The sequence below is a fragment of the Carassius gibelio genome, chromosome B1, assembly GCF_023724105.1.
Source record: "Carassius gibelio isolate Cgi1373 ecotype wild population from Czech Republic chromosome B1, carGib1.2-hapl.c, whole genome shotgun sequence".
Lineage (NCBI taxonomy): Eukaryota > Metazoa > Chordata > Actinopteri > Cypriniformes > Cyprinidae > Carassius > Carassius gibelio.
In genome coordinates, this window is record NC_068396.1 from 10,009,453 (window position 1) to 10,021,623 (window position 12,171).

The 12,171-nt window shown below is 37.8% G+C and overlaps 1 protein-coding gene, 1 long non-coding RNA gene and 1 other non-coding gene across 4 annotated transcripts in view; 2 read left to right on the plus strand and 1 right to left on the minus strand.

Moving 5' to 3' along the window:
- Window positions 1-3,252, minus strand: part of LOC127948708 (uncharacterized) — a 73,398-nt gene extending 70,146 nt beyond the window's left edge. Inside the window, exons 1-2 of the long non-coding RNA XR_008152161.1 lie at window positions 2,902-3,252; window positions 2,355-2,480 (exon numbers count right to left, since the gene is read on the minus strand). This is a non-coding gene — a long non-coding RNA (uncharacterized LOC127948708). The remainder of the gene's footprint in view (window positions 1-2,354; window positions 2,481-2,901) is intronic.
- Window positions 529-601, plus strand: trnaa-agc (transfer RNA alanine (anticodon AGC)). The gene has a single exon. It is a non-coding gene; the product is annotated as a tRNA-Ala (tRNA).
- On the plus strand, window positions 2,156-11,712 carry noctb (nocturnin b). Of its 2 annotated transcripts, none has more exons than XM_052545329.1 (3): window positions 2,156-2,317; window positions 8,982-9,254; window positions 9,712-11,712. In XM_052545329.1, the coding sequence occupies exons 2-3, from the start codon at window positions 8,990-8,992 to the stop codon at window positions 10,569-10,571; spliced, it is 1,125 nt and encodes a 374-aa protein (XP_052401289.1). In that variant the 5' UTR covers window positions 2,156-2,317; window positions 8,982-8,989; the 3' UTR covers window positions 10,572-11,712. The 2 variants fall into 2 exon arrangements, with proteins under 2 accessions (XP_052401289.1, XP_052401288.1); XM_052545328.1 differs by lacking the exon at window positions 2,156-2,317 and adding an exon at window positions 7,169-7,312.
- Window positions 11,713-12,171: the final 459 nt, after the last annotated feature.

Sequence of the window (12,171 nt, forward strand, 5' to 3'; positions counted from 1 at the left end):
ACAGTGTCTAATACTTCAGCTTCATTCATCACACCCAAAGATAACCTGCAGTGCTTTACAACTATAGGGCAGGAAGACCTTAATAAACGTATCACCATCAACATGCCTGTTAGATCCTGTACCCACCAAATTACTGAAAAAGAGTTGTTACCTGTAGCAGAAGAACCGCTTCTCAATATTATTAACTTATCGTTATCTTTAGGTCACATACCAAAACCATTCAAGCTGGCGGTTATTAAGCCTCTTATTAAGAAACCACAATTAGATCCCAGTAAACTGGCAAATTACACAAATGTAGTTCTCAAACACCTCAATATAGTTTCCAAGGCAAACGAATGAAAGTTGGCCTCTGAATGGATTTAAAAATGAGGGATCTCAGGGAGGACAGCTGAAACGGTCAAAAGCACAATCTCTGTTATTTCTACAACTAAATGGTGTCCAGTGCAAAGATGCAAGCACAGAGGAGAGGCGGCCTCTTTTCTTTAAGCCCGTTATAATAGCAGTCACTCCCTAGGATGTCTTCAGCCAGGGGAATTAGCTCAAATGGTAGAGCGCTCGCTTAGCATGCGAGAGGTAGCGGGATCGATGCCCGCATTCTCCAAGCTGGGTCCTGCTTTTTTTGTCCCTAAAGAAACAGACTATGCTTTGACGCTATGAAGCGCAGCTCCCTACATGAGCCTGTGGGGCTCACTGCAGCCCAAAAAAAAAAATCAGACCGGATCCTGCTCACATTCATGGCAAAAGCAGGTCCCGCCGAGATCTGAAATCAGATCACTGGATTCAGAGTCAAGAGTGCTAACCATTACACCATGGAACCATGACAGGAGCAGCTGTCGCTCACAGGGCCAAAGACTAAATCACTAACAGACTCACCACCAAACTTTTTCTTTTCCTGCTGCAAGAAAGCACGCAGATTTGACCTTGGATCACTGGATTTGAAGAGTGCTAACCATTACACCATGGAACCACCACTGCTTCGTTGGTGACCATCTGGGACGCAGATAACACTGTGGCTGTAAGGAAACAGTTAGACAGAGGGGTTGAATCCCATTGAATCTAGGTCACTGGCCCCCTCGACCAAAAGGCAAAGACACGTGCTCACCAGCTGAGATAACCAGATAACATAAAAGAAATTAAAGCAGCTGAAAAAAGGTATGCTTTACAACTCTCTAAATATCTTGCAATACATACTGATCAACACCCTTATGCTGCTTGGACAACAACTGGGTTGCAATACAAGCATATTACAACCCAGTTGTAACATGTTCTTATACTCTCTTTTTTATGCTGCTTGGATTTATTGTTTGTGTTTAATGTTTGTTATTTGAAGAATTTTAATAAAGTATCTTTTTTTAAGTTTCTACGAGCTGTACAGAATGGAATAACTGAGTAAAAAATAAATAAAAGTGACTGCTACAATAAATGTATTTGTATTTCGGTTATTAATGCTTGAAATTAACATTTGAATTACATTCTAGAATCTAGTGTGCCTACAGTGGAGATCAAAATTAGAGATTAATTTATAAACACTTGATTTATTTTTCAGAAATAATTAAATAATCTTCATCATTCAAAATTTGAAGGAATTTTAGTTGTGGCTATACCATGCTATTAGTACAGTGTTTTACAAAATAACAGTGACCACGCATCGATGATTTGTCCTGCAAAAAGATTGCTGGCTGATTGGGTTCTGAACACAGGGAAGTACTTCCTCTTCAACCTTTCACTGACTTCTTTACACACTCGGGTTCCTTTCCCAGTTTGACGACGAACATAATGTCTCCCATAAGACAAAATTAAATTAGACTTGCTCTCATCAATGATGTGAACTTTGAACCAGTTCTCCTCTGTCTGTACAACAGGTTAGAGAACCCTTTAGATTCTTTTTGCATGCTTTTATATTGTGCTTCAGAATTTGTTTAACTTATGAAATATGCTTTAAAAGACTGCTTTTACTCCTATCAAATAGGACTAAGAAGTGACCTCGAAATTTACGTAATTGTAGTAGGTTGTTCTTCAATTCTAATCCACCATTATGGCTCTTACAGGACAAAACCCTACAGAGATTTGAAAGCAAGCGCCCCCTTGAGGTCGACTCCTGTGTTTCTACTTGCATTACTACTTCGATCCAGCAGATGGCAGTGTAACACAGTTAATCAGTAATCACTGGTGCTGTGACCTTGCGTTAGTTTACAGCTGTTTTTATGTCGTGCGTATGCTCGAGAAGGTCACTTGTGTTTCCAAAAGGAGGCAGATCGTATCGACACATGCAATAACCAAGCTACAAGAGGAATATTCAGTGTTTGAATCCAATCTGGTGAGTGACAAAATCGGCTACACATAGCCATGCTTACCTTTAATTTGTACGCTCTGTCGTCCTTTACGTCTCCTCTGCATTTGTTTGTTTCTGTTTCATCGATGATCGGTCGGCGCTGCGCACTTTACTGATTTCACACATTTCTCCAAACTTCCTCCATGAACTGTAACGTAGGAGAAGTTCTGGAATCACAAATCATGTTAAAGTGCTGCATGTCCTCCAAGCTCTTGTGATGGTCTCTGTTTAATAAAGATACTGTAACATGTTTAACTACACATAAACAACGGTATTCAAGAAACAATAGGCTACATACGTTTAAATTGTAACCTATTACGAATTATTAAATTATATAGTTAGTGATGCTTCGATGTGAAAATGTTGCCCTATGACTGCGATTATTTTATTGTGAACAGTTAACTTAACGTTACGCAGTAAGAGTGATGTACGTTAGGCTAGTTGTAAATATCAGCATTTGTATGATCAAGGAAGCACGAGGCTGCAGGAAATCATAATCATAACATCAGCACCAAGAGTGATATTGATTTCATAAAACTGCTCAATGGAGATAATACTGACTAACTTACACTTTTAGAAACCGTATCACCTGTTCCAAACAATGCCAAAAGGCCCGTTCACACCAAGCACGATAATTATAAAGACAAAGATAAAGATATAGTTCTAAAAATCGTTCTCAATATTAAAGAATAGCGGAGTCCACACCACAACTATAACGATAAAAGCACAGAGAAACGATATCGTTGGAATCACTTTCAGAACGATTTTTTTTCTGATGAACGATAAAAACATTGCCAACCAATCAGAATCAATCCTGCTGTAATGAGCTCGAGAATTTAAAGAAGCAGACGCGTCCGCTAAGCATGATAAATGGTTAGCTTAATAGCTTCAGTGGGAAACACACAGTAATGGCGTTTCTGTTATCGATGAATTCTTCAACGAATCGATTGTATTAAAGGGACACTAAGCAGGAATTACTCCCATCTAGTGGTGAAATTGTATTTTGCATTCAAACTAATTTTGCTCGCCAGCGCCTCGCTTTTTCAAATGCGCGTTGCATCTACGGTAGGCGATATGTACCAAAAAGCTTTGACAGGATGTCTTCTAATAGCACTTCGTCGAGTTTTCCTTCAGGTGAACAGGTGTGTTATTTCAAACAAACTGCAACATGACAACTAACAAACGAATGTTACAGTATGAATTACTGACTGTGGAAAACATTAAATATTGTAATTAGTAGTTATGTCTTCTTTATTCGTTATATTTTCTGAATTATATGCATTGTTAGATATAAAAAAAATATTATAATATAGATTGTAACACTGACTTACCTGTCGAGAAGAAAACTGGCCACTTCAGTGTCTCTTTTGAAATCTTTATCAAGCATTAGCTCTTTCCACCTAGAAAAAGCTTCCCCGACATTAACTCTTGTTTTCTGTAATCTACGGTCACGTTTCCTTTTACGTTCTATTTTTGACTGTTTTGGCGACTTTGTTTTCTTCTCCTGTGGCGCGGCATATGTATGGTCCATAATAAGAATGCAATCCAGACTTTTAAACTTGCCGGTGCAGTTTCAAGCGCCTCTCACTGCTCTGCACCTGCGTTTCTGGCGCTGACCGAAAACGCGCTGTGGAAACGCGTTGGCTTAGTACTTTTTGTCCCTCTCTGCTATTATAGTTTTGCAAGATGGCGGAACTACATGGAAGCCTCCGTCGACCTACCCGTCCCATGTATATAAAGATAATAAAATTCTTCATTTACAAGGATTAGTTTAAACATTGGCATAGGTATTTGTACACCATTGAGGGTATATTTATGAATAAAAATATTGATTTTAGATAATAAAATACCTAAAAAGTTACTTATTGTCCCTTTAATGATTCAATGACTCGTTCATAATCCATTTTTCGCCACCTACTGTCGTATGGATGTAACAAACATTCCCGCCGTTAAAGGTATACTCCACCGCAAATTGAACATTTTGTCATTATTCACTTACTCCCATGTCGTACCAAACCTGTAAAAACTTTTTTTAAGACACAATTTAAGATATTTTGGATAAAAACAGGGAGGACTGAGACTGCCCCATAGACTGCCAAATAAACCTTTATCAGCCACGCTCTGCAGATGCACTGTTTTTCAATCCAAAGCGTAAATACCTTAAAGTCTATGGTAAATACAAAAAAAACGTATCCTTGTGGCACAGCTGATACAGAAGAGCGTATGCCACCTGTGTACTACTCCGATTTGACAAAATGGCGCTACACTGGTTTGGAAAGACGCAGAGAAGAGGAATTGTTGAATAAAATTTAGGGCTGTGCAAAAAATTGAATGCGATTTTCATGCACATTTCATCAGTAAAGACGCTCCTGTAATTAGAAGTGTATCTCCAGCACGTGCGTTCAGATCATGGTTGCCAGGTTTTCACAACAAATCCTGCCCCGTTGCTTCGATTTTTTTGCACAGCCCTAATAAAAAAAAATTTTTTCGTGTACAAAAGTATTCTCGTCGCTTCATAACATTACGGTTGAATCACTTGTTGGCAGATGGACTTTTCTCACAGTTTCTTCTTTTTTTTTTTTACTTTCCTCGGCCTTCACACTGTTATTTATTTGGCAATCTATGGGACAGTCTCAAGCCTCCCTGATTTCATTGACAATATCTTAAATTGTGTTCTTAAGATGAACAAAGCTTTTACAGGTTTGGAACGACACGGGGTAAGTGAATAATGACAAAATTTTCATTTAGCGGTGGAGGAACCCTTTCGATAACAAGCCTATCAGAGATATATTGCTGATATTAAAGGGATAGTAAGTTTACCCCAAAAATGAAAATGACCCTATGATTTACTCACCCTCAAGCCATCCTAGTTATATGTGACTTTCTTCTTTCAGATGATTGAAGTGAGAGTTAAAATAAAAAGTCCAATAAAGTGCATCAAAAAAAGAAAACAAAAAAAGAACTCCTCACAGCTCCGGAAGGCGTCCTGATTGTGTTTGAAGTGCAGGGGTGGGGAACTCAGGTCCTGGCAAACCATAGCCCTGCAGAGTTCAGCTCTAGCCCTAATTAAAACTCACCTTACCTTACTCATCAAGATCAACTAAATGCTGGATTTTCGTTTTTTTTTTTTTTTTTGCCTAAAACATTATTTACTTGATAATATTTGTTTATACAACTGCTCTGTGTAAGCAATAGTACACTTGCAATTGTGTTACTGTTTAAATAAATGAAACAGATTCACATTAGAACATCATTTGAGGGTATTTACACCTTAATGCATTTTGCATTAATGGACACTATAGTTAGGAGGTCATTGGATCAGTGTCTATTTGAGTTCACACATTACATCTTCAATTACTTTGTGACAGTATGTTTCTATATATAATTACAAAAGTGTGTAGTAGGAATGTAATGTAGATTAACTGCATTCATTATGATGTCATTGTCGCTACACTGCCATTAACAACTCCTTTCCTGTGGCCTCATAGGATTGTAAAGCATACTTCACAATCTTGCTGGAATTTATAGGTCATTCAGGCACTTATTGCCAACTGTTTTATGAATCCTGTGAATTCTGACATACTACTCTTTCCCAAACTATGTTTCACTTACTCTATAGATAGGGGGTATGCAGCCACCATTGTCTTTATGTGAATATGCATGAAGTGTGCAAGTAAAGACAGGCACTTCATGTACTCTGAAATACCAATACCATTATATCAGATCTTATGATTTTTCACAAGAAATGTTACAGTTAACAACTTCTTTAATGGCACAGATAAGCAGGTTAACTAGGAGTCAAACTGCAGAAGATCCGATTAATCTCATGCATGGAGCTAGAATAAGATAAGAGACAATATCTTCATTTATTACAACATGCATGGGGAGAACTTTTTTTCTCACAATGCAGTGTTACCCCTGTAGTAGAGTTATATTAATCTAACCCTTCATCTGTAATAACAGTGTTGCTGTACTTCCCCACATTCTGTTTGTGTGGATGAAGCTATTTTTGATCTGACTTTTAAGCATGACCTCAAACATAATGTTGAGTGGCACTGAGGTATATTAGCACACTACTGACCTGAAAGATATGACACTCCCATACATTCCTTCCCAAAATGGACAGTGGCACTACCATGGTGGAGTGATGGGGTCAAATTTCAGTGTTAGATATTTCACTACGCATTCATTTATTCATTCATTCATTCTTTTGTAACATTACCAATAGTTTTACTGTCACCTTTAAATCAATTTATTGTGTCTTTGCTGAATAGAAGTATTCATTTATTATTAATAAAGTATTAATAAAAAATTGTTTACTAATGTCAAACTTTTATGCAACCATGGTACATTTTGTCAGATTTTAAATGATCCCTTTTAAGTAACATTACAGTAAAAATGTATTTAAAATGTTAGAATGATTAAATCAACATGAACTATATCTTGATCAAATACTCACTTAGTAACATAAATGTGTGCTAAAAAAAAGTAGGTGACTTGCTACAGATCATTGGGAATGTACAAATCGCTAATGTTGTAACCTTGCCCAACATCCTGAATGCCAACTCACACAGTTAGACACATTCGCCATTAAATGAATTACACCATATGTTATTTATCACACTTTTGCAAGAAAGATGGTGTGGTTTGTTGACCAAGACTGTGTTTTATTACCGTCAGCATTTTGCTTTGGTACTAAATGCGTATAATGTAGAGCTGCAAAAACCACATGTGGTGACATGGTTGCTTTATGTACCCTGGGACACCCTTCTGACCTGTGTACTCGGCATGTGTGTGTGTGTGTGCGTCCATATGGTCTCCTGACGTCTCAAGTCTGTAATCTCATTCTGTCAGAAACAGTTTAACACACGCAGCCAGTTGTGCATTTCTGCTGAGCATCGCTCACACAACTTTACCACAAACACACACACTGCTGTAATACAGACTTGAAATCCAGACCTGAAAACATGGAGGTTGTTGGTAAGATTCTTATCATTCTAATGATAGATGTCATTTTTATCGGTTGGTTAAGTCATTTGAATGGTTAGTGCCACTATCTGTGCCACTTGGTTTTAACTCCAGTTGTGTTTTGAGGACTTGAGATGAACCCAGTATAATATATGAGGTCATAAATGGACAATTTTTTATGTTTTTTTTTTTTTTTTTTTTTTTTGTGTAGCCTTCTTTACAAAGAAGTACTATGTTGATACTGTGGTGCAGTTGGTATTAAATAGCAATACTATGGTACTTTGACACACAAACTACTGTTATATAGTGTGGGATCAGTATGATTTTTGGACTGCTTTTATTTAATGATACAAAATGCAATAATACTGTGAAGTCTTATTACAATTTAAAATAATGGCTTTCAATGTTAATATAATTTATTCCTGTGGTGGCAAAGCTGAATTTTCATTAGCCATTACTACAGTCTTCAGTATCACATGATCTTTCAGAAATCGTTTTAATATGCTGGTTTATTATTAATGTTGGAAACCGTTGTGCAGCTTTGTTTTTGAAATCTTAATACTTTCCTCAGGATTGTTTGATGAATAAAAAGTTTATTTATTCAAAATGGAAATCTTTTTGAACATCATGCATCTTTGCTGCCAGTCTTTGTCAGTGGTGGTGTTAAGAGATTACGTTTACATTTATGCATTTAGCAGACGCTTTTATCCAAAGCAACTTTCATTGCGTTCAAGCTAACAATTTTCTCCAAACACGTGTTCCCTGGGATTTTAACCCACAACCTTGCGCTTGCTGACACAATGCTCTACCACCTTAGCTACAGGAGAAAAAAAAAGGGAAGTTATTTTAGTTATCATTTTTTTATATTATGTTGCAAATTGGGATCTATTCAAGTGTCATTAAAGATTATGATATGGATAAATTAACCATAATAATTAATTTAGCAACACTGAGCAGCAAGCCCCCCAGTGATCTATAGAGCTCAAAGCTAACTAGGCGTAAATCAAGGCATGTTTAGTTGTTTAAGGTTAAGATGGATTACCAGGAACCTACAGACCAACAGAAAGCTCTGGTGTAGCCAACCAAGACGTTCATTTAAAGTGAAGAAGTCTACACACGTGAACTTGTATGTTAATCAATGGAGCTATTACATGCATGAACGCCTCTCAGCTCTGAGTGTGAGGTGTTTTATACAACTCATGTCTGGTCGGTCCTAGCTGCTCTCAGTATAAATGAATTAACCATGTGTTTGCTTGTCCTATTTGAAAAAGATACAGGGTTGAATGTTAAAGTAGAAATAGGTGGCAAATCCTGATTTTAGATCTGCACAACTGCTCATTGTAAAGGTGTGTTCACACTAACAACTGTTTGCAGCAATGTAACAGAGTTTAAGAGGGGTGGTGTTGGCGCAGTGGATAAGACACATGGCTTTGGTGTGGGAGACCCGGGTTCGAATCCACTGTTAGACACCAATGTGTCCCTGAGCAAGACACTTAACCCCTAGTTGCTCCAGAGGCGTGTGACCTCTGACATATATAACAATTGTAAGTCGCTTTGGATAAAAGCGTCAGCTAAATGAATAAATGTAAATGTAATGTAAATGTAAGAGAGTTGGTGATAGAATTCCTCGGGGTTAGAATCAAGAAAGATCCTAATGTGAAGGTTGTTTTGCTTCTTTCAGCATGTTCCATGGGCAGCAGCACTAGCAGTCTCTACAGTGCCCTGGCTAAGACCATCAGCAGACCTGCTCTCCCTCACCCGTGTGACTCCACTTACAGTCCAGATACAAATCTGGATCTGGTTCAAGACCCAGTGGACCCTTCGGAGCTGTTGCGGGAATGTAGGGAGGTTTTGAGAAACCGGCCAGCCCAGCTGCAGAGAGCTTTCGTTCAGACCGGGCATGGAGCCGCCAGGCAGACGATCAGAGTTATGCAGTGGAATGTACTTGCGCAAGGTATAAATCTTCATAAAGAAATGACACTGAATGACATATAAAAGTCTTAAAGGGATAATTCACCCAAATTATCTGTTTACCCCCAGGGCATCAAAGATGTAGGTGACTTAATTTCTTCAGTTTGAATTCATTTTTTTCTTTTTTTATTATTATAATTTTTTTGTAAATGTCTTTACTGTCATTTTGATCTTTTTTTTTTATTATTCTTGATGAATTAAGGCGAGGTTATTACTTAACTAAAGCTATTAATATACAAACAGAAAATATAAAAATTCAAATTAATTGAAGGTATATCCATAAGCCTGTAAGAAAATGTCAGTTGTATTAAAACAGAACTGCTAATTTTTCACAAATTTATAAAAGAAAAAGTCAATTTTGGGAATTTCTTTAGCTGGGATGATTAAAAGTCATTTTCATTTAAACCATTTTTTTCCCTCTATTCTCCATCCTGTTGCAGCATTGGGTGAAGGCATGGACAGTTTTGTGCAGTGCCCCATGGATGCTCTGAACTGGGCTGAAAGGAAGTATTTGATCCTGCAGGAGATCATAACCTACAGACCTGACATCATTTGCCTACAGGAAGTTGATCACTACTTTGACATGTTTCAGCCTGTTCTGGCAAGTTTGGGCTACCAGAGCAGTTTCTATCCCAAACCATGGTCTCCATGTCTGGATTTGGAGAACAACAATGGCCCGGACGGCTGTGCCCTGTTCTTCAATCACAAACGCTTCCAATTGCTAAACACAACACACCTACGACTGTCCGCCATGATGCTGAAGACCAATCAGGTGGCGATCATCGCCGCTCTACGCTGCCGAGCAACAGAGCGTGTGTTTTGTGTCGCGGTGACGCACCTGAAGGCACGGAGTGGTTGGGAGGTCCTACGCAGTGCGCAGGGCTCGGATCTGCTACGGAACCTAAGAAATGTTGCACAGAGAATCGAGAACGAAGAAAAAACAGATACCGACATTCCTCTGATCGTATGTGGCGATTTTAATGCCGAGCCGTCAGAAGACGTCTATAGGAATTTCGCAACATCTAGTCTGGGATTGGACAGTGCGTACAAGCATTTGAGTGCAGATGGGAAAACCGAGCCTCCTTACACAACGTGGAAGATCCGCCCAAGTGGCGAGAGCTGCCACACGCTGGATTACGTGTGGTATTCGCACAGAGCGTTTGATGTTAATGCGGTTCTGGACTTTCCTACAGCCGAACAAATTGGACCCAATAGGCTTCCTTCCTATAACTACCCTTCAGATCACCTCTCCCTCGTCTGTGACTTCAGCTTCAAGGATCACACCCTTGTTTCCCAGTAATTTCCCAGTAATTGACGTGCTCGTTATTTTGCAAGATATTTACCACAAGTCGAGACTTGTGCTGGCACAACATTTCTACATATTTTGCCTTGTTCATGACTCATTAACGATTCACTCAGTATATTCCCGAAAGAGACACAAAAAATGAAAATGCTCTGTTTGGCTTTCTTTAGAGATTTGTTTTCACTTTGAAAGACTGCAGCACAATAAAACCTTCACAAAGCATAAAAATCACTGTCAAAGTAGTCTGTACAGTACAAAGTACAGTTTGTACATACAATACGATAGCTCTGTGTGAAATCTTCCGTTTGATTTTTGCTCAAATTGCAATCAAAAGTGTTGCCTCAAGACTTGTCATATCAGGTTTGACAGTTATAGAGACTTTAAGAGCTGCAATGGATGGATTATATTCGAGAAGTATCTTAAATATCAGTCTGTTGCTTACACAAAGTTATAGCATGGCTTCAGGAATCTAATCATGCTAGAGCAGCAAGATTAAGATCACAAGCTCGATTCACACACCCACGCAATCCTATTTTTAAATGACAGCAATTAAATTCTATTAAACCTTAAAAAAAAAAAATCATACTGGAGCATTCAAATCTGTCTGAATTCAATATTTACTGCAGAGCCCTTATATTTTGTCACACGTTATTGTGTTTAGCTCAGAATCATGGGAGAATCGTGAACTCTACTTGAGACAAATAAATCGTGCTTCTCAATTTATCCAGAATCTGGCAGCTCTGAATCATACTGTAGTCATGTGTTTCTGTGGAGCTCACCGGTGTGAAATTGATGTTTTGTGGAAAAGAGCAGCATGGACATTAGCTAAAATAACTCCTTTTGTATTCCACAGAGGAAAGTAAGTCATAAAAGTTTGGAAAGACATAAGAGAGAAAATGAAAGCACAATATTCAGTTTGCTGTGATATTATTCCTTTAAGCGCTTGTATGTTCCTGACTTTGAGAATGTAGGTTGAAAAGCAAAATGTTAATTTTTTTATTCCTAATATATGACAAAAAAATATATATATAATTTTTTTTTTTTTTTTGGTAATGTCATGACATTGTGCACAAATAAAACTGTTGCAGTGTGGTATTTCATATTGACGAAAATAAAGTATGTTTACGAGGGAATCAAATTCTGCATATAATGTAAGTGTTTTTTCACTTCACTTATTTATTAATGAATCACTTCCTTTGTGGAACATCCCCAAAATGGTCATTTCACAGCTAGTTTCACCGGAGTCTACATCGTTTCAGACAGTTAATCTATTAGTACACATCACCTGAGCTCTTCATTTTATAGTCATGCTTTGTTACTTCCTGCAGGGTTAAATCATTTTATGAGCTAATTATAATTTGCCTTTTTTTGTTGTTATTGTAAAGGTCACTACAGAAAGAGGTTGCAGCTTCATCCTTTCTTGGCAACTAAAAATAAGTTTACAAAAGAATTGTTAACTAGTATATTTTATTTTAACATTAATTGTATTCTAAGTAATGATAATGGTTTTATTGGGTTTAGTTTTAGCGAACAATTAAAAACCAAGAGTGAAACCTAAACAGGATGGTTTGAGGAGCTTTAAGAGATTGTGGTGTAG

What these genes read in the sequence shown, in the direction of transcription:
- noctb (XM_052545328.1), top strand. An exon ending in GTGGAATGTACTTGCGCAAG is followed by an intron (nt 9,255 to 9,711) that starts GTATAAATCTTC and finishes ATCCTGTTGCAG; the next exon opens with CATTGGGTGAAGGCATGGAC.